This window comes from Onychostruthus taczanowskii, unplaced genomic scaffold (assembly GCF_017590055.1).
Source record: "Onychostruthus taczanowskii isolate IOZ18803 unplaced genomic scaffold, ASM1759005v1 scaffold282, whole genome shotgun sequence".
In the NCBI taxonomy this organism is placed as follows: Eukaryota; Metazoa; Chordata; class Aves; order Passeriformes; family Passeridae; genus Onychostruthus; species Onychostruthus taczanowskii.
Window position 1 is genome coordinate 55,001 of NW_024500151.1, and position 22,501 is coordinate 77,501.

General features: G+C 46.2%; 1 protein-coding gene across 1 annotated transcript in view; it reads right to left on the reverse strand.

Moving 5' to 3' along the window:
- The window catches only part of ZCCHC7 (zinc finger CCHC-type containing 7), a 34,398-nt gene that overhangs the window by 8,609 nt on the left and 3,288 nt on the right, over positions 1 to 22,501 (reverse strand). Inside the window, exon 4 of the mRNA XM_041407985.1 lies at positions 13,938 to 13,973. Within this exon, the coding sequence (XP_041263919.1) occupies positions 13,938 to 13,973 (36 nt within the window). The remainder of the gene's footprint in view (positions 1 to 13,937; positions 13,974 to 22,501) is intronic.

A 22,501-nucleotide genomic window follows, 5' to 3' on the forward strand; every position in this document is an offset into this window, starting at 1 on the left:
GGACACGGGCTGTGACGTGTGCTGTGACGTGTGCTGGGACACGGGCTGTGACGTGTGCTGTGACGTGTGCTGGGACACGGGCTGTGACGTGTGCTGTGACGTGTGCTGGGACACGGGCTGTGACGTGTGCTGTGACGTGTGCTGGGACACGGGCTGTGACGTGTGCTGTGACGTGTGCTGGGACACGGGCTGTGACGTGTGCTGTGACGTGTGCTGGGACACGGGCTGTGACGTGTGCTGTGACGTGTGCTGGGACACGGGCTGTGACGTGTGCTGTGACGTGTGCTGGGACACGGGCTGTGACGTGTGCTGTGACGTGTGCTGGGACACGGGCTGTGACGTGTGCTGTGACGTGTGCTGGGACACGGGCTGTGACGTGTGCTGTGACGTGTGCTGGGACACGGGCTGTGACGTGTGCTGTGACGTGTGCTGGGACACGGGCTGTGACGTGTGCTGTGACGTGTGCTGGGACACGGGCTGTGACGTGTGCTGTGACGTGTGCTGGGACACGGGCTGTGACGTGTGCTGTGACGTGTGCTGGGACACGGGCTGTGACGTGTGCTGTGACGTGTGCTGGGACACGGGCTGTGACGTGTGCTGTGACGTGTGCTGGGACACGGGCTGTGACGTGTGCTGTGACGTGTGCTGGGACACGGGCTGTGACGTGTGCTGTGACGTGTGCTGGGACACGGGCTGTGACGTGTGCTGTGACGTGTGCTGGGACACGGGCTGTGACGTGTGCTGTGACGTGTGCTGGGACACGGGCTGTGACGTGTGCTGTGACGTGTGCTGGGACACGGGCTGTGACGTGTGCTGTGACGTGTGCTGGGACACGGGCTGTGACGTGTGCTGTGACGTGTGCTGGGACACGGGCTGTGACGTGTGCTGTGACGTGTGCTGGGACACGGGCTGTGACGTGTGCTGTGACGTGTGCTGGGACACGGGCTGTGACGTGTGCTGTGACGTGTGCTGGGACACGGGCTGTGACGTGTGCTGTGACGTGTGCTGGGACACGGGCTGTGACGTGTGCTGTGACGTGTGCTGTGACGTGTGCTGTGACGTGTGCTGTGACACAGGCTGTGACGTGTGCTGTGATACAGGCTGTGACACGGGCCGTGACGTGTGCTGTGACACGGGCTGTGACATGTGCTGTGACGTGTGCTGTGACACGGGCTGTGACGTGTGCTGTGACATGCAATGGCAGCCGGGCCCCACCTGTGCAGGGCGAGCTCTTGCACGCGCTGGACTCAAACCTTTCCGCCCTGCTCCTGCCCCAGCGAACCCCACTGTGACAAACGAATCCCCTTCAGATGGCTCCCGGAGCCGAGGAACCAGCCTGACGCAGCCAAGGCCACTGCCCATGAAGCCACCAGCCATCCCCTGCTGGATGAGCGCCCTTCACTGCTGGGGTGTTCCTTGCTGCTCACATCCAACAGCACTGTCCACAACTCTGAGAATGGCAGGGAGGAATTTGGCTCTTCCCACCACTCTGTCCACCCCCGTGAAGCACAAGCGTTGCAAACCACCGAAGCTTGTGCTTGCAACTCACCAAGACCAGCCTAGGCTGACTCTGGGAGTGAAACCCATCACCAGCAATGTTTCACCATTCCTTGAGCCACTGAAAGATAATCATGGAGCGAATCACCGTGCTGCGGCTGCAGGCTGGAGCTGGGCACAGAAAAGGTCAGAGCAGCTCTATCACGGAAAAATATACATTTACTTTCCCCTAGAAACTATCATAATCTACTGGCATGCCAGCTGAAACAATGGCAGGTTAGCATCATTCCCTTATATTCCAAATTGCCAATATAAGGTATCATGTAATATTGTAATTATACCCAGGGTTTTTGTTGTTGTTATTTTCTTTAACCGTGTCATGCACCCAGTAGACTTGCATTCCATTGGGTAATTCCTTAATTAGGCAGATTTTTGAAACAAGTATTATGTACACAACAGACCGGAACGTCTCCTTTGGAGTCTTCCCAGTCTATCAGGTGATTGCATCATTAAGCCACACATGCTACGTAGTAAAAATCCTTATGAAAATTCATGAAAGATACACACTGAGCCTGGTGCATGCTAATAAACAAGAAACATACAAATTTAGTATTTTGACTTTTAATCCCCCTAAACTCCAAACAATTACAAATGAAATAATTTCTTTGCTGAATTTAATTTCTTTTTTTCAGCTATCTAATAAAACCTTTCTCTTCCCACATGAGTTGTGGAGGTCTAACCTGAGCCTCTTCCCACAAATTCCACTTTATTATATGTGCTCATGACATTTGGACATCACCAAAACAGAGTGAAATAATCAAGAAAAAAGTGATCTCACTTATCTTTTAGGGCTTTTTTTTTTTCTTTTCTTTCTTTTTTTTTTTCTCCCTTTCTTTTTTTAAGCCATGATACACATTAAATTAACAGGTAATTAATCAAATTTTATTTTTGGATTATACAGTCTGGGAAACCAAAACCTTTCCCAGAGGAAGAAATTTGACTTGCCCGGTCCACAGTATGAGCACTGTGAAGTGATCTCTTTCTACAGAAATAAGACATTTCTACAATGCATTTTAAAGAGATGCAAATAGCATCTACAATTGACTGTGTGAAAACGCTAAAGGAAGAGACAAAACATACAGTATTATATATTTGAAATAAATGAATGCAATCTTTTAATACTCTCACAAGCAGAAGAGAAAACCCTAAAATATTAATTCAAAAAGTCTTCTCTAAGAAACGGACAAAACCCCCTCAAGTTCACAGAGAAAATGAATGTATGCAAGATAGTGAGGATAACAACAATACAATCCCTGAATGCCTCAAAATCTTCATGGTTTAAAAGGCATCCCAATTTTCTCCAAAGGTGGTGGCATCTCTCTAGCCGTCCATGGCTAATTTTACAGGGAATGCAAAACGTTATTTAAAAACGATGGCGCATTAAACTCTAACTGTTCCTGATGTGGCTCTCAAACTACAAACCTATCTCCCCTTCTATTTTAATTTTAAAGTAAGTTAGCAAACACTTCGTTCCTAATCCCTGGGGACTATCTGTATGGTGACACAAATGCACAAATTTATGACAGTAACATAAATGCTCCTCCGAAGTAATGTGCAACATTAAGTGAAATCGTTTCCTGGAAAGATATTATAGGTATCTATATTTTATTTGCCATCTTAAACATATCTGGGTCTTTATGACCTTATTTTTAAAATGTATTTCCTTTTTACATTTCCTGGTGCAAATGGACTGCATAAATAAGCAATGTGCTATGAGGCTTCAGACTAGCCGATAAACCCTTTCAATTTTCATGCCAGCTTCTTCTTTTGTAATTCAAATCTGGCTGAAAACTGGCAGCTCTGAAAACTGAAACAAGCACTGCCACAAATACCTTGTAATGCTATCGACCTTGTCTGCCCATGCAGTGAGAAAGGGGGATGCATATGTGTCTGCAGTCATCCAGATAACACAACTCATTTTTTTGGGGGGATAACAGAAGCTGGACCCGAACCGCGCACCCAAAGCAGTCATTACCAGGCAGGCTGGAGAATAAGTCTCTTCAAAATACACAGCGCATTTAAAAACCATATACAGGGCTCAGCCACTGCTTTCATTACCAATTTTAATTTAGCTCCTTCAGTTTGCTAGCCAGATAAACTCTTTAGTGCTGTTTTTTAATCTATTTGCCACATTTTATGTTTAAGATTATAGTAATATGGGACAGGAGAAGGAATCACTTTTGGAGGAAATAAAGAAATAGATCCGCTTATCGGCGCCCATCAGAAAGTTCATTAATCAGCCGGGCTTTGTGCCCCCTAAATTGAAAGGTTAAATAATCCTCTCAGGAATATTTCTCGGCACCGCCGCCAATTGTCCGGAGAGAAGCTGCCATTCACCGTGCTCCAGATCGGTGACAGGGTATTTTACCACCGTTTGGGCCCCAAACAATGACGGACAAATGGCCTGGCTCACAAAGAAACCTTTTAGTACACGGATGGAGAAAGGACCACAAGCTTTGAAGTGGGGTGGGGGAGGTGGGGAGACACTGCGTGGGGAAGGAGGAGGAGGAGGAGGAGAAGGAGGTGGAGGAGGAAGAGGAGGAGGAGGAGACTCATGCACTGGGACATGTATATTTTATCTGAATGTTTATTAGGGGATTGGCCAAATGTTTATATATATTGCTATATATCTATATATCTGCGTATCTGCCAGGGCATGGCACCGGCTGCCCCCACGCTGAGCATATGCATAGTTACACATACATTTATACATTAATCTGAAAACAAACATTTGCAAAGCCTGTAAAATCAGAGGATGAACAGAACTCAAGCACAGTCATATTTATTAGCTAATACACGGGGGAGCCTGACAAACCCCAAGGTTTTAATTTTTACTGTCATTCTGGATGAGTTACAGCTTCCTTTCTCTCACTTTAATCTTTATGTCATCTACTGATCATCCCTCACCCTCACACAAAAAAGGAGGCAGTGCCACGTCTGAATAAGTTTCTTAGGGGAGCACTCTTAATAGGTATTTCTCGATAATGGACTCTTAATAATTATTTTTTTGGAAGTGGCTTCTAGTCACAGCTGAAATGGAAGTAAACATGGGAAAAACTTTCAGTTCTGCTGAAGAACATGAGATGCCATGTGACCAGTGCATCAGTCTGCTAGAAGTGAGTTTTGGGGTACATTTTAAATACATAATAATTGAACCTTTTCCATTTACACTCCCCAGCAGCTCGGCTTCAGCATCCTTCACTAACAGACAATTTCACAGAAGCACTTTCCTTACATTACCAACATGCCACCTGCACGTGGTAATGTTTATCCATTTTCTCATAATTTTTTCATGTGCTCTCCATTAAAGAGCATCATATATATTCAGGAATAGCAGTTATTTGCACCTAGATTCATGACGAGTGACATTCATCCCAAGTATGTCCTTGCGGAAATGCGTGACAGCTTGTACACAACCACTGACTAACAAAAGCTTCTCCATCTCCTTTTTGCACGCCTGTTTTTAAACATTGTTTTCAATTCCATGCAGTTTTTACTGTAATGTGACTTGGGACTTCCTGAGTAGTATACAGCATTTAAAAATGGGTCAGAGCCCATCAGGTTTCTGCTCTCACACACCATGTAAATATGCTGTTGACCAAAACAGTTTCCTCCAGAGCAACTTTTGAGTGTCTCACTGCTATAATTTTTCCTCTTTCCTTCCTGAGGCCACCATCAGAAAATCAGAATGAATTTAACCAGCTCTCATCTGGCATCAAAAGAGACAGAAACTGGGTATCTCATTCAAATCCAGGGCAATTAATTTTAAAGGAGAGATATTTCAGGGTTACTGCACAGTCCACAGAAACCCTCCAGTGTCTGTGCTCCTGCACAGGTGCTCATTGCCCCATTTTTTAAGTGCCAAAATAAGCTATAAAAATTCATCAGAAACAGATTTAGCTGCATAGTCAAGAAACAACACCAAAATACTTTCTGTTGGCTACAAGGTGAGCAGACACTACAGGTGGAGAAACGGCAAGCTTGAGGGGAGCAAAAAGAAAAACAGGGAAAGAAAAAGAAGCCACTTCTGGACACAACTGCAAGAAACACTGACCCAAGCAGTGACTGTCCTTCCCTTGCGAGTTCCTCACCTGCTCTGGTGTAAAGACCACTCCTGATCCTCAGCAGTGGGCACCCCACACCGGGCAGCATGCCCTGTGGAGACACCAGGAGCAGGGAAAGGGGCCCTGGCAGCCCAACGCAGGCTGCAGTGCCCGTTCCTTCACGGGGGGCTCCCCTGCCCATCTCAGCGGCGCTGTCGCGCTGCTGGGGCTTGTGTGTCGAAATTCAACCCAAATTCAACCCTGCAAAGTGAGTCCAGACCGAAGGCCCAGCCCTGCAGCCAAAAATTCCGCGTGGGATGCCTCCCTGTGCGCACACATCGCACCCCACACACAATTCTGGGGCTCCGTGCTCCTCGCCACGCCGCGCGCGCCCCCGGCCCCTGTAATTCCCTGTACACCTGGTTCTCCAAGACCTGAAATCAAAATCAGGATAATTCTGTCACGGGGATAGAAACTTTTCTGCACACATGACAGGACCTAACAAGATGCATTAACATCACGGAGATGATAGACCCTCTCGGAATTAAATCAGTGAATGTTTTTAGGGAACCCTAATCCGTAGATTATTAACATGATCGAGCATAACTTGAGGAAGTTACTGTCTCACCAGCACGAGCTCTGGGCTGCTGCGACACACGAATCACAGCGAGATGAACCACGCAGTGCAAGCAGATTTACTGCCTTTTCCTACTTTTTCCACTTTGCAATACGAAAATGCACAAAAATCCGTTTCATGGCATTTATCTGTATTATGTGCAACTGGGTTTTTTTTTTCACGTTTTAAAATGTCTGTTAAATTTGCAGATGATTTTTGGCTTCCTACAGAATTTTGAGACTGGTTCAGAGGTCTAACAAAACTTAAGAAAGATATCAAGTTTGGAGAAATTCTGGAGAAAATCTCAGAATGTAGGAACTTTAATATCAATATTTATACATAGCACTGACTGCAGAAAGAGGGCAAGGAATTCTTTTTTTCTCAAATGTTTTAAAAATGCATTGGAAACCTTATTTCAGATTGAAAATTCTATCTTCCTTATTTAGATAGTTAATACTTGAAATCATGATAATAATGTAAATGCTTGCCTAAGTTTGCCTTTTCAGACGAAAGGAAAGAAAGGTGAAATTTTTAAACTGAATTTGTAAGCATTAAAGAAAAAATAATCTTAATCCTCTCCCTTAAGAGAACTGCAGTTGAGTATATGAAGGGGAAATATTTCAGCAGCAAACCTTCCCTGATTATTCTCTTTGATTAATTACCCACTCACCCAACAGCTTTGGTGCATCACAAAAATAACCCAAACCCCTCTGGTTTTGGGTGTGCAGGGCTGGAGGGACACACACCACCAAATTTCATGTACTGCACAAAGAATGGCCGAGGCACGCGGGAGGTAGCCAGAGATTTAAAACAGTGAAATGCATTAATTTCTGTCCTTTTCTCTTCTCCATTTCCCTTTCACAGTGAAAGACAGTGCTTTTGCAGCAAACAGGGCCCTTGACACCACCTCAACACCCGTGCCAGGGCCGGGGTTCTCCAAGACAAGAACCACAGCGACGTCATCTGGAACCCCAAAATCACAGAAATGTTCAGCCAGCTCTATTCTGCTCTCTCCCCATTTCCAGACTGCTTCCAGAAATACACAGACATACAGTTTTTGGTCAAGATCTAATCTCTCTTTAACCCTCAGTTTTGAAGCAGCTTTTATTTTGTTTTCTGGGGAGCAGGTGCAAGAGCACGGGACAGATAAAAGTCAGAGAAGCAGGACACTTCCTACCATGGGTACTACCTGGTGAAGGTGAGTGCCAGGTGGTACCCGTGCTGCTGGAAGGTTCTGCATCCCACCCAAAACGTCCGCTCAGGTCCTTGCAGAAGAATTGTACAGGGTTATTAGAGCTACTTATTTTCCCCATCATAATTTAAATACACATTTCAAACAAAAATTGGGGAAGAACTTTTAGGTAGCATTTGTACTGAAAAGCTATGGCATATGCTTTGAATTCATAAACCTAACAGTTATTTCAGGACCTGAAACTGTCTTTGTTTTCTGGAAATTAAAAAAAAAAAAACACCAAAACAAATAAACCCCAAAAAGCCTATCAGAAAGAATATATTTTGTGAAACATGATTCCTTTGCAATAGAAAAAGATTTGGGGTTTAGGTTTCTGATAGCCTCAAAAAATATCTGAAACTTGAAAGAGAGTGGCAACTCAGCAAATTACAATTACTAGGGGAAAATAAAGTGTAAAATCACTTTGCCCAGCACACCGACCTCCTCTGACCTGCTGGCTTTTTCCAGGAGAGCTGTGCAGGGTTGGCAGCATGTCAGCAAGCATCCCTGAACTGAAAACCACTTGCAAGACGGGTCAGGGTTGGACAAGAGAGAGTTTAAAACACAGAGAGTTTAAAACCAGAATATCTGCTGGCCAAGCTCTGCCCCAGCTCCTGCACTGGCTGTCGGGGCAAGCAACCTCTCAAAGGGCAGGAAATCCTCACAAAGCCAAGCACCTCCCAAGCAGGGATGTGGAGTCCGTCATGCTCCAGGTGCTCATGTGCCCAGAACTCACAAGAGCCAGAGTCATCTTTACCCTAAATCCATGAGCCTGAGAATTCTGAGCTGCCTTCCCTGTAAAACATCCTGCTGAATGGATACTGACGCAACGGCACATGAGGGCCCACTCTGAGATTCCAACGTATGAGAAATACATTGCTTATTTCACAAACAGACTTCATTTTTTTCCCCCTAGAGCTGCTAGAAATAGCCTTGACACACCTGGAGAGGAACCGGCCAGGCGCTGCAGCATTCCAGAGGAGCGTGCTGGCCGCATGGCTGTGGCTGTGTGTCATGGCCAGTGGAGCCAGCCCTGCGGCCATGTCACAGCCACAGCTGCCAGGAACCCGGGCATTACCTCCTCCCCAAAATACTCCTCAACCCAGCCCTTCCCTCACCGCTCAACACCTAAAAAATCTATGCAAACCAAATGTGCTCTCTCTTTCTCTCTGTCTCAAGCCTAGATATTTTTTTTGCCAGGGTTGTATTATTTTTTTATTTTTCCTTCCTGGAAGTCACACTGTAACAGAGAAATTGACTTCCAGGAATATGGCTTACATTTTCACTTCAGAAAAGAAGTAGCAGGCCACGAGGAATTTTAATCATGCACACAAAGAAATCTGAGTGCAACATTTAAACACAAAAGATGCATGTCCCTTCGTGTCCTTCATACACAGGGCCAAATCAGCCAGTTCCCGCTTCACCTTCCTTTTATGTAAGCGGATTAAAAGTAAGATTAACAAACTGTCAAAAAGTGTGTTAAATGATAGCTTCTGCTCATTAAAAATTCTGATGGTTCTAAAGCTCTGTTGGTGGCCATCTTGCTCTGGGAGATTTCACACAGACGAGGCTGGTGAAGGCAGGGCACAGGGGACGGAGTCAGCATGGCTGGCTGCAGCGGCACCAGGGCAGGAAGGGGTTATTAGGAATGAGACATCCCTGCAGAAAGAAAACACTCCGTCCCAGTGAGACTGATGTTTTAACACACACATCAACCGCAAGAAACACCTCAGGAAAATAAAAACTTGCTCTGCCCACTCTAGGGACAGATTTCTTTACTTAGTTGTTATTTACTGGAGAAGAGTCTAACACTTGCACAGTTCATTCCTGTTTGACTGTGGTGTCTTTGTCCCTTCCTGCATGGCACAAGCCAGTCTGACAATAAGATGTGGTGAGATCTGCAGCCGGCCCGTTTGCATCTGACACCGAAACATGCCGAGCACCGTGCAGCGGCTGCCTGCCCTACCAGCACTGCCATCCACACGCTGGGGCCTCACGCCACAAGTGCAACCTCACACCCAGAGCAAAACACGGTCTCTGGGCACTGAAGAGAAACAAATTTCCTTTTTCTCCAGCGATGTCATCTGCTGGGTGGACACCACCACTAGCAGCAGCTTCAGCAGGCCGCTCAGGCCACAAAGGCCCCACAGCCCACGGGATGGGGCTGATGCCACAGCCGCTGGTCAGCGCAGGCAGCCTGGCCCATGGCGCTGGTCAGTGCAGGCCGCAGCCGCTGGTCAGCCCAGGCCGAAGCCACTGGGCAGCACGGGCATGGTGCTGGTCAGTGCAGGCCGCAGCCGCTGGTCAGCCCAGGCCGCAGCCGCTGGTCAGCCCTGGCCGAAGCCGCTGGGCAGCACGGGCAGCCCGGCCCACGGCGCTCCCCGGACGGCCACCGCAGAGCCCCAGTCTGCCCACGGCAGCAGCAGAGGGGACACAGGCTGTCCATGCAGAATGCGACCCCCTGCACTGCCCCTTGGCAGCCCGGGCCCGCTGAGGACAGCAGCTGCACAGGCTAGGTGCACGGGCAGCAGGTCAAACTTGAAGGGAAATATTGTGTTTTTTAAAGGATAAACTGCAAAACTGAAACAAACAAAAGAAAATCATTGGGGGCCTTCTCACAAGTTTTTCCACTGATTTTTTTTAGCGTTATTAAGGGTTTATCTTTTTGGTTTGTTAGAGGACCATAACCTGACCTCCACTTAAAATGCATAATAAATATCACTACATTTATAGCTCAAACCTGAAGTGACAGGAGAAAGGGAATACGACAGTGCTCCGAGGGTGAAAAAACACTGCAGTGTGCACCCCTGTGCCCTTAGGGTGCAGAGGGGATGGGACGGCATGTCTTGTGGAACATGGGCCGTGTTTCTCTGGGTTTGTGGAGCACCACAAACTGTGGCATTTAGGGAGTCACAGTTGTAAGCAAAGCTTCCTCATAACCCAGAACAAAGAGCTCAACAAGGCCTCCAAATGCCTTGTGCCCAAAACCAAAATCACATGTATTATCACTGACACTCCAGCAAGCTATGATCAAAACTGCTTATCCTGACTCTGTCAAAGAAGTCTTTGTCCTGTTATTTGATTGACAATAACCCCTTTGATAAACCTTAGTGGGTATGATCCAATTCACAAAATACACGAATAAAACTTGAAATATATTTTGACAAATATAATTGCTTTTCTCTGATGCAGGAGAAATACGGAGTGTAGTTGTGATAAAAATGATCTGTAAAAGTTTTAAATCACTGTCTTAAAGAGGTTATTAAATACTATTTTAAACCACAGTGGGAGTTTGATTTTTCTGCTGACTTTGATTGGCTTTTTTTTCAGAATAATTTCAGTTAAAAGAGTTGAAAGAATAAGTTCAAAGAAAGTACTTTCAGCCACTTATAAAGCTTTGATTATCACACAGCCCTTAGATTTAAGCTTCACTGCATGCCTTATGATAATCTTTTTTTCCATCAAAAGGCAAATTAAAATATTCCACTTACAATCCTTTTTGCCATTTCTTCACAAGATTCCTTGCGCTGGCAGTCTGTTTTGGCTGGAATAAGATGTTTCTGCCCATACAACAAATTATTTGCAACGCGCTCAAATTTGTCACCATGGCCAACGTCAACAAACGCCAGCACCATCCACCCCCCAGAGCAGGAAGGGTTTGTCATGGAGTCATTGTTCGAGCGCCCGCACGCCGTGCAGGGGCTCCGAGGAGTCAATAGATGGCAGTCCATCTCCTAGGAAAGTGACCCAAAATGAGCGAAATAACCCACAGCCTCACTGCGGAGAGAGGGGCAAGGAAGGCCGTGTGACCCCCGCACCAGCACTGACAGAAATCAACCAGGAATGCTTTACGGAAGGCGAAACACCGGGACAAACTCCGTGAGAGCCCTCTGCCCACGGCGCCAAAATCCGGTGAATCGCCACAAAACTGAGCTCTGCACGCAGGGCCACCTGCCTGGGGGATGCTCGCCACAAAGTCCCCAAAACCAGCCCAACTCCAGCCACTCTGTCCCCGGCTGCAGTGCAGGAAAGGCTCCTCTGGCCCCAGCAGCCTCCGTGGGCCACGGCACACAGCAACACTTTTGTTCTGAACCTGTGGCATTTCTCTTAATGCTGCTCTCCTACTTGTGCCAAAATATTTCGTTTTCCTACCACAGGAAAATTGTACCATGATTTTTATGGTGAAATACTGGTGTGCTGATATGAGAGAAAAAAACCTTGGCTTTTTGTTACAATCCAACAGATATATATATCTATATATCTATATATATATATATATATATATATATCTATATATATATCTATATATCTATATATCTATATATAAAAATATATATAAAAATATAATATATTTAAACATTATATACAATTCCAATTCGAATCCAGAAGTTTTGTTTCTTGCCAGAACATTATTTACTTCTGCTCTGCCTCGGGTGCCAAAGAGAATATTTAAAGGGAATAATAAAAGATAAAATTGTAAACAAATCAGATAATGCAGTTTATTTTCATGTACTTATTGCAAATATCAACCAATGTCTTTTACCGTACAAATTTTTAAATTCCAGGCTTATCCAACTGCTAATGTAACTTTGAGCCAAAGGTACTCTTCCTATGCAAGAAAAGGTGTGTAAAACATTTCCCACATGCCAGAAATGTGTCTTATTTGCAATAAGCTGCAATTCACTGCAAAGCAGAAATCTGTTTATCAGAAGGTAGGGCCTGATGCAATACCAATTAATCTGTGAGTGTGCCTATTTGACCACATTTCAAAATGTTCCTAAAATAAAAAACCATATATTTCCAAAGGGGTACTTTTAATAATATGCCCATATTTGTAACCACTACATTTTCTAACAAGAACTTGTTCTGACACCTTTTCTTACCTTTACTTTACATCAAGTGTAAACCCTGAATGCTTTCTAAAAAATCCACAGAAATAATTTCCTACCTCAAGATACCTCAAATTTTGCCCTGGTACAGCACTTGGTCAAGTTTAAGCAACCCCCTGCTTTTTTCTTTTTTTACAGACATAAGTATTTTATAAGTATTGATGGCAACTCACTTTTTAAGGAATTTTCAATTCAGGTAGGCAGGACTAAAATTAAATTACATCTTTTATCTCAGTGAAAAACAGAACCCAGGATGTTACTGCACCAAGTATTTCTGATCATTAAGTTCCAAGTGTTATAAACATTTCAAAAATTGTTTTCACATGCAGCCTTAGGGATTACAATGAAAGACAGCATTTACCTTTTTCCTTTATCCAATGTAAAACCAATCCTAACCAAACCAAACAAAAATACTCAGTGAATGCACCTTTTTTTTGCTCATAATGCTTAAAAAAAAAAAACAAACCAAAAACCAAAACCAACCAAATCAACAAAAAATCTTCACCAAATCTGTTTAAAAGTAAATTCTCAGGAAGGGTGGAGGATTTCCAGGGCAGATCTTTGTGTTAGAATCATTATGCACAAAACACAAATGAGAGGTTTTAAGAGCAGATTTCTTCTATTCATTGAATTTTGAAGAAAAAAGCAGAAAAAAGAGCATTCCACCGCCATGAAGAGGTGGAGGCACAAATTATAAAGCACATTCCATCTACTGCTTCAGAGAAAAAAACCAAAGTTTCAAAAAGAAAAGTAGTGGAGAAACTTTTCTACTTTGCTGAGAGCAGAGAACAGGGGTTAATTATCTGTAACAGCGAAATTCGTGTGAGGCCGATCTGGGGAGCCCTGAAAAGTTCAGAGGAACAACAAACCCCTGATTTTTTAAAGGTGTTTTTATGTTAGACAATGTTAGAAATTAATATCTTTAAGAACTGTGACACCAATGCAAAAATTTGTTTTTACTGGTTAAATACTGAACGAGATTTCAATATTAAGCAGATTTGCATGAATTTTGTTGTATTTTTGTATCTATTTCACATATGAGGAAAACTCTTAAGTAATAAACTGGTACAGTTTCACAAAGTTTTATTTTACTGTTTCAGGGATTAACGACCAGCTAGGGCAGGCCAAACAAGAGTCACAGCTATATCCTGACTAATTATAAATTATCAGCAAAAGTTTATGAGGTGTTTTCCCTCAAATTCATGTCTCCACTCTAACTGAGATTTATTTCACTCATCTAAGAAGAAAGCTCTGTCACACAGAGTGACTAATTACCAGCATCTGGGATATCTGAGATGGGATTACTGCTTCTGCTGTGCATCCCAACTTAAAATTTAACGCTCTTTCTATGTGTAAATGTGGTCACTGAGAGAAGAGAGGCAAAGCACTAATTTAATTATTACAGCATTTAAATGAACACACAAGTTTTAAAGATGCTTAAAAAATAGTGACAGTGTTTCATCACCCTCTTCAGTTCAAAAACTCTTGAGATGTTTATTATCTTCTCAGAGAAGATGCTTATCTATATTTTATGGTCAGCAGTTCACAGAGGAGTAAATAGGTTGGGTGTAGAAGAAAATAAAAAAGGTGTTTCTACTTACTGTTAGGTGATACTGCCTCCATATTTCTGGGCAAGCCTGGAAAATAAAAATATTGATCAGCTAGGAGCATGAAACAAGGTGCTTTACAGCCTGTTGGTTTTGGCATAACACAGTATCCACTGGTGTCGGTCACAGGAAAATAAGAAGCTTAACTGAAAGGGTCTGCATTTCAGCTTCAAAAACCCGGCTAGACAGTTTAATTGAATTTTACACTGGTTTAACACACTCCCTGCCATTGTCAGAAAGCCAGTAACAGTTTTCTCTCTGCCCTTTTTCTCCGAGGGGCAGAAGTTTGGGAGAGCAGTGTGCTCGTGACTGTAGGAAACATTAATGCTGCAAAACAAACAGGGGCGGATTTAAATTCTACATTTTCTGACCTTTTAAATTTACATAACGCTCCAGAAATTAAATCACAAGGTGCCTTCCTTTCATGTACAAACTGAAATATTTTATCTTTTTCGTACGTATTTCTTTCCTAATCAAAATATAATTGTTACATGTAATAATCCTCAGCAGCCTCATGTCAGATGAGTTGTAAACAAGAACCATAACAGATTGCTTTAATGTTGCTATTTTTACAATGACTTGCTTGCTTTTTTTTTTTAATTTTAATTTTTTTTTTAATTGCCAGACTTTCATACCAAGTCCTAAGTGCAGCCCTTGGAAAAAAAGAAAATTCAGAGCAGGTTTTTGAGTCACAGAAGTGACACAATTGACCTGAGGGACACACGAGAGATGGTAAAGAGGAAAACGTGGATCTTTAAAAGAAAATCAGAACATGTTGGTGGTCACTAAAGCTCAGATCACTCTTTCAGGGGTTCTTAATGCTTTTACAAAATGTACAATATTTCTGACGGCCCCTGAGCCACAGACAGACACGGAAATTGTGGCGCTTTTTGTCATTTTAGTACACAGCTACTGCAGCCGAGGGCTTTCACTTCTCTTTAGAAATTTACCTTCTTATAACAACAGCACTGCACTCATTTGAACAATTAGCAACTCGGTTTGCCAGCCCTCATTTTAAGAAAAGAAAAAGAAATGTAGTATTCCACGGCTTCTCCATAATATGCTGCAGCTGCAATTTCGAACATTGAAGCCTCACGACTTCTTGCACATGAGTACTATTAACACTTCTTTAGATTTCAAATAAATTTTTCACTCATGCCCAAATTCTTGCCTTCTTTTATTTTGATGGAGCGTGTTAATTAAAAAAAAAAAACACACCACAACCAGTATCTCTCAAAATAAAATCCAAGTTTTTGCCAGTCACCCTGTGGCATATACAGTGTGTTTTTCCCAGACGTGATGGAAATGATATTATTTATTATTCATTCCACCAGTAACATAATTGTCTGCAGAAAAATCTACAATCTGTTCTGTGTAGTGGTTCAACATTTCCCCTCTTGCTCAAAAGCTGTGTGTAAATATTTGCCTTTTATATTAATATTTCTATAAAGGAAACGTGTGGGGGACATCGCATTCCTCACCGAGGATCTGACAGTTTGAACACACTCAGGCTGTCTTTGAGCACAAACAAAAGGATTTTCCTCCTTCCCTAACTTAGCCAGGGTTCAGAGAGCAACACATAAACACTGTGTAGCCTGTAAAAATTGGTACCAGAGCTCCCAGCGTCTCCCTCAGAGCTGAGGAGGCTTCAGCTGTGCAGGACAGCTGTGCTGGTCCAGCTCAGGGGTAGCAGGCAGTTATTTATACATTAGTTCTGGATACTTTTCGATTACCACAGTGTGCCCGGGCTAATGTGGTTGAACAATTGCAATCAGCGAGTTGTCCTATCCTGGCAAAATGCCACTCTGTGCTATGACCTTTACTCACACGACTGCAATTTAATCACCGTCATCATCATCATCACCAAAATTACTGCATCTTTGAATAATTGTTTGGTTAGGTGTTTTCTCTGCTCTGGACACAAAGACATCACTTTGAGCAGAAATCTGTAGCTCTGAGTGAGAGCCACAGCTGGCAGAGCTCTTGTCACAACGCTGGGAGAGGCACAGCCCCAGCCTTCCTGGTGCTGTCCAGAGGTGGGTTTTGTCCTCAGGGGCGTTTGAAGGGCGAGGGAACACCAGCAGAGGGAAAGGATGAAGGTGGTGAGGGAAGGCTAAGCATATCCCTTCATTCAGGTGCTGACTGGGGGTAACACTGCTCTAGTGGGGTACAACAGCTGAGGAGGGGTCACTGTTAAACAACAGCTCTTCAGAGATGATGCTTTTAACCAGGAACCTCTGCATCAACGCAGGGCTGTTGTCTGCATCTTACATTGGGGAATGACAAATAATATGATTAACAATTACTACCAAATACTGTCTCCTCAAATGAGGCAAAGAGGTGTGCTGTGGACGACAGCATAGCCAGGCACAACTGCTGCCAAACCCATGATTTTCCTTATTTATATTTAAAAGAACTTAACCATGAATGGCCCTCCTTTAGAGAAAAGCCCCCATGGTACCCAGCTACTATGGCAGCGTGATGAACTACATTAAAATAAGATTGCATTTATTTCCTGCCCCAGTGGTCTGACCTTACTCACATTTAAATGTACCAGCACAAAAGGTGCCTACTGCAGAGGGCAGTGCCACTGCCACGGCGTGCGGCGAGGACAGCGGGCCTGCACTCTGTGACACCTTGGGCCACTGTCCCTGGAGCCACCGCTGTCCCCAGAGCCACCACTGTCCCCAGAGCTGAGCCACCGCTGTCCCCAGAGGCACCACTGTCCCCAGAGCCACCTCTGTCCCCAGAGCCACCTCTGTCACCAGAGCCATTGCTGTCCCCAGAGCTGAGCCACTACTGTCCCCAGAGCCACTGCTGTCCCCAGAGCCACCTTTGTCACTGGAGCCATTGCTGTCCCCAGAGCTGAGCCACTGCTGTCCCCAGAGCCACCACTGTTCCCAGAGCCACCACTGTCCCCAGAGCTGAGCCACCACTGTCCCCAAAGCCACCGCTGTCCCCAGAGCTGAGTCACCACTGTCCTCAGAGCCACCTCTGTCACAGGAGCCATCGCTCTCCCCAGAGCTGTGCCACTGCTGTCCCCAGAGCTGAGTCACCACTGTCCTCAGAGCCACCTCTGTCACTGGAGCCATCGCTGTCCCCAGACTTGTGCCATCACTGTCCCCAGAGCTGAGCCACCGCTGTCCCCAGAGCTGTGCCACTGCTGTCCCCAGAGCCATCGCTGTCCCCAGAGCAGTGCCACTGCTGTCCCCAGAGCCACTGCTGTCCCCAGAGCCACCGCTGTCCCCAGAGCCGCCGCTGTCCCCAGAGCCATGCCACCACTGTCCCCAGAGCCACCTCTGTCACTGGAGCCATCGCTGTCCCCAGAGCCGTGCCACCACTGTCCCCAGAACCACTGCTGTCCCCAGAGCCGTGCCACCGTTGCCACGGCCCCGTGCAAGGGCGGCCACTCGTGCCTGAGGCTGACCCACTGCACAGCGCCATAATGGGAGAATCGAGACTGGGTGCTGCACATTTTGACCCATATTGAATTTTATCAGGTGCTAATTATTGTTTTACCAGAACAACGGCTTAATGCATCTGTTGTTTAATTCCCACTTCCCTATTCTCCAATGTGAACATCAAAGAAAATAAAACACTCAATCTCAAACAGCCCCTGACAGCAGACCGGGACTCGAGAGCTCAATAGACGAGGCCCTTGCCACCAGTTCTCATATTTCCACAACAATGAGCAAACACAAAACCGGCACTAAGCGGCCTTTCCTCCTTTCCGCTCCCCTCGGCCGGTCGTCTGCCTCGCGCCGAGCCCTCGACGTCGGCGCGGCGGGGCGCGGGCGCGGGCGGCGGATTAGCCCCGCTAACATGCGAGCGCCGGCCGAAGGCGAGCAGAAACCCGCTACTGTATTTGGCGTATGAATAACCAAAATGCACGCGCTGACAGGAGACCAGGACGGGCCCGCGGCTCCCCGGGAGAAAATGTAGCTGTGATGAGTGACAGGGCTTTCAGGAAATATGTTCACAATCACAGACAGTGAAGGCCATGACCTAGATCGTTTAAGAGCTTGTCTTGTCAAATTATCAAAAGCTTCTTCGTCTCTGAATAAAGAGTGACATAAGTGAGTGTCAGAAAGCTGCAGGCTGACAAGCCAAGCATACAATAACAGCATGCACGTCACATACTTGCCGAACACCGCCACGGCTAGCGGCAAATCTTAATGAGAGCGCGGCTGGCCCAGGAGACTTGGGTCCCTGCTGGCATAGCTACTCATCTCGCAAAAATCCTTCAGCTCCGAGTCAGTTATGGTCTGACACGACGACTACAATTACTAAACACAACTTTTTAACAGAATCCTCTGGTGCTTTGTCAAAGAGGCAGCGGCTGCTTGGAGCTGCCCCGCTGCAAGCCACCACAATAAAACAAAAGATTTGCCAAAACACACACTTTTCATCACCTCCGCATGGGAACTGCCGCGGAAAACACACAATGCTTCCCTTCAAAGCCACTCCTGCACAAGCAGATGTCGAGACCTCTCCCCACGCTGCCAGTGCAGACAGCCGCCGGTGCCGGGCGGGCAGAGCTGGGCGACTGCCGGTGTCACCCCGGCGTTGGTGGCACGGCCGTGTGCTCACCCTCGGGTGCACGAGGACAGCCAGAGGCCTGAAGGGTGGGAAGGACACTGGGGAGCTCAGGAGGCAGAGCAAACGCCGTGCTCTCTGCCCAGGGAAAACGGCCACACGGATGCCAGCTGCCCCCGTGGAATGATCCCAGCCCGGCGCAGAGTGCAGAAACAACAAAGGCTGAAGGAACCTTCCCGGAGAGAAGAGGCCAGCGGCGGTTGGCACGCCCAGAAAGTTCTCAGAATATGCAGAGAAGATGGCAGCCGAAGCACCCGGCTGGCTCATGGGAAGGAGTGCTGACAATGCAGAATTTGGGCATTCGGCTGGGGCCGTCAGACACAGCGTGGCTACAGGGCACCAAGCAGCTGGGCACTGCTGTCTGCCAGCTCCTGGAGAGCCCACCCAGCTCACCGAGCACCCGCACACTGGTTCCCCCAGGTGCACATGGAGACATTGCCCCCTCTGCCTGCCTCCTGCATATCCATGGAGCCCTTCTCCCAGCCCTGCTGCTGGCAGGTGAGGCTGCACACCAACCACAAGGCTCATGACACCCACTGAACTGCCACGGAATCAGTCAAAAGCAGCTCCTTGGACGACCCTCCAAGGAAACCATGCGAGGCCGGGCTGCTTCCAGAACACCTCCAGCTAAGAGGGCTCTGTATGTTCTCAGCGCTGTCTCAGCTGGTGCACATGGAGACATTGCCCCCTCTGCCTGCCTCCTGCAGATCCATGGAGCCCTTCTCCCAGCCCTGCTGCTGGCAGGTGAGGCTGCACACCAACCACGAGGCTCATGGCACCCACCAAACTGCCACGGAATCAGTCAAAAGCAGCTCCTTGGACGACCCTCCAAGGAAACCATGCGAGGCCGGGCTGCTTCCAGAACACCTCCAGCTAAGAGGGCTCTGTATGTTCTCAGCGCTGTCTCAGGAGAAGTCACTGATCTACCAGATCATGAATGTATGACCTTAGAATGGTTTAAGTAACAGGGCATGTTTCCTAAGCAAACTAGGTGAGGCACCTTGAACTGCCTCACACTCACTTTTGGACCAAAGTGGAAAGTCAGCCTGACAGACTGTGCACAAGAGCCTGCTCTGCACCCTCTGATTTACAGTAAAAGGGAGTAAACTTGCTGAGAAGGACAAATTACAACTTCCTTTGAGCATCCAAAGCATTTCACAACATATGTTTGATAACAAGAGGATGGGGATTTTCCTTTTTTACAAGGAGTCACATGGGAAAGACAAGGGGTGATAGCTCCAAGTTACTCCTGGGGAGATCTCAGGTGGACACAGGAGAAAACCGTTCATGATGAGAACAATCATCTCTTGAGGGAAGTGGTGGACTCCCCAGAACTGGACACAGGATTTGGCTGGGCTGTCTTGTGTAGACCACGCTTTTGCCAAGAAACACTGGCGATGATGATGATCAGATGATCCATGAAGTCCCTTCTAACCGGGTGTAGGAGCCTGTGATTTCTCTCCCACGAACTGCTCCCATTTCCTCTGGAAGCAGGGCAGACCTGCATCCCTCAGAAAGGAGCCTCCAGAACTGCTGCTGACCACACAGAGTCACCTCGGACTGTCTCTTCCCGACCTGGCTTCTGCTGCCTCCCTCAGGAGTACTGGCAGGAATGATGATCCCTGACCACTGGCTCCCACGCGACAGATGATTCCCTCTCTTCACAGTCCCTTCCATCCACCACCTCCATTGCAGGCTGAGGAGCTGTGGCTGTGCTAAGGGATACAGAAGACAGGGTCCAAAGCTTTGCCCAGGTGCTCCTGCTTTCCTGATGATTCCTAATGTTGCTCCAGTTTGGGGCTCTTTTTTACAGCTTGTGAAGAGTGAACTGATTTTTTGTGGCATCATATCTCATAACTAGGATCTGAGTGCTAAACAGCAATATGCAGAACCTGTTATTCCGTATGCCAAGATGGGATTGGTTTACTTCACATTTATTGCCACTCAATGTCAATGGCCATTTTATTGTGTTCTCCCTCTGATTCTTACAGTTCTTGGGCAGTTCTGCACAGCTGGCTCACAGCACTGACTCTGTAAGTAATGCAGTCTTCTCAGCCACTCTTGTTGCCCCATTGTTGACCCTTTTCCATGTCACACTAGCATATCCCACCTTTATCCTCTTACTCCATGCCTGTTTAGTTTGCTTGAAAGCTTTTGGTCAGGAACTTTGTAAAACGCCTTTTGGAATTTGTAGACAATGTCAACTGGATCATGTTTACACACATGCTTGTCAACCTGCTCCTTTGAAGAACTCCAGAGATCCCTGAGAAGTGGGATTTCCTTTACAAAAGCAGCCTTGAATCTCCCCATTTATGTTATGTTTATACACCCATCCCAACATGCCACCACCATGGCTCCTGCCCCCTGGCTTGGTGCACATGTGCAGCTGGCAGTCTGGGACCCCCAGCCGTCCCTGGGACATCCCCTACACACTGTCCTTGCATTAAAAACTCAGTTACACTCATGCACCAAGCACGAGGAGTCTGCTGCCATGGCTGGCTGGGCTGTTTCACTCTCATGCTCCTCTGCAGCTGTTGGGCAGTCCTTACCCAGTTTTGGTAACGGGCTAGCGCTCACAGATTTGTAGGAACACTCACATTCCCTTCCATTTGACAACTTCTCTGGTGCTCCCCTCCACAAAGCAAGGTTTCAGCATGGGAACATTCCTGGATTCTTCCAATATGAACACCCCAGATGCAAAAAACACCTTGAGGCCATGAGCAGCAGCCTGCTCCTGTCCAAGTGTTCCTTTCGTGTCCTGACCACCTGTTGGCTTCACAGGCTGTCTGCTCTGCTCTCAGGAAAGATTCACTGTTGGCTGTGATTCCTCTGCCTCTGCTCTGCCGTGCCATGTCTCTCTCTGAGGACTGGGCAGGTGAGCTCCTGCTCTGACGCCCCAGGATTCACCCAGGTGAATGCCACAGGCAGCTTCACACCTCCCGTGCAGGAGCGCGCAAGAACTGCCCAAAGTTTCAAAGAAAACCTTTCTGATTAAAGGTGGACCCAAATGAGCAGAAAAAATACATGCTGTGCTGTTCCTGATAACCTGCACGGCTCAGGGAGGATTTCAATGCTGGTGTGATAGGGCACTCATGATTCTTTAGAGAAAAAATCAGTTTATGAAACTGGTGTCATAAAATGTGGAAAAGAGAAGAGATGGCAAAGAAAAGATGTTTCATTACAGATTGCAAGTCTGTCTCACTGCCTACCAGAATGAGTGTGCAGAAAAGTACAATTCACACTCTTTAAAGGTATTGTGGGCACATTAGCTGCAAGCAAAAGTACATCTAGAACACATTCTAATATCATAAGAAACAGCAGCTCCCAAATATGCCGGCTGACCTTTGCACATCTCATGTACCACCGTGACATGGTCTTTTACCAAACAGAAAAAATAAAGGCAGGAAGGAGACATTTAGAAAGAGATTCAAATATTTCTGAGTTTCAAAAATATCCAGTGCTTACAGAATCCCACAGGTGTATTTGAAAACCAAACATATAGGCCATATCTATAGTTAGAAACTGAAGTGTGTGTATATACGCCAAAATTATCACGATTTGCCTTTTATCCTTATGTGTGTTTAATTCAAGAGAAAAAAATATCATAAAAGCTTGACTGCTACATATAGGACTGAATTTTGGGGACATATAAGACCGTAATAATGTAATACAAGATGAGAGAAAGAGACAACTACATTTGTTCTCCCTTTAATTTTCTTCTATGTCTTACTTTAGTAGATCTTGTCAAACCCAAGGCTTCAAACTACTTCACTCTAATAGTATTTTCACTGATTAATATCTGATCACGGTGAAACAACCAGAGATCTGGAACTCCTGAAGCACCAGAGCTGCTCTTCCTTCTGGTACACTCGCAGCACTGCGTCTCCTGATTTCAGCCTCCCTACCCCTTTCGTTCCCCAGGAAAAAGGACGTTTGTGTCCACCACTGCCAAACTGAACCAA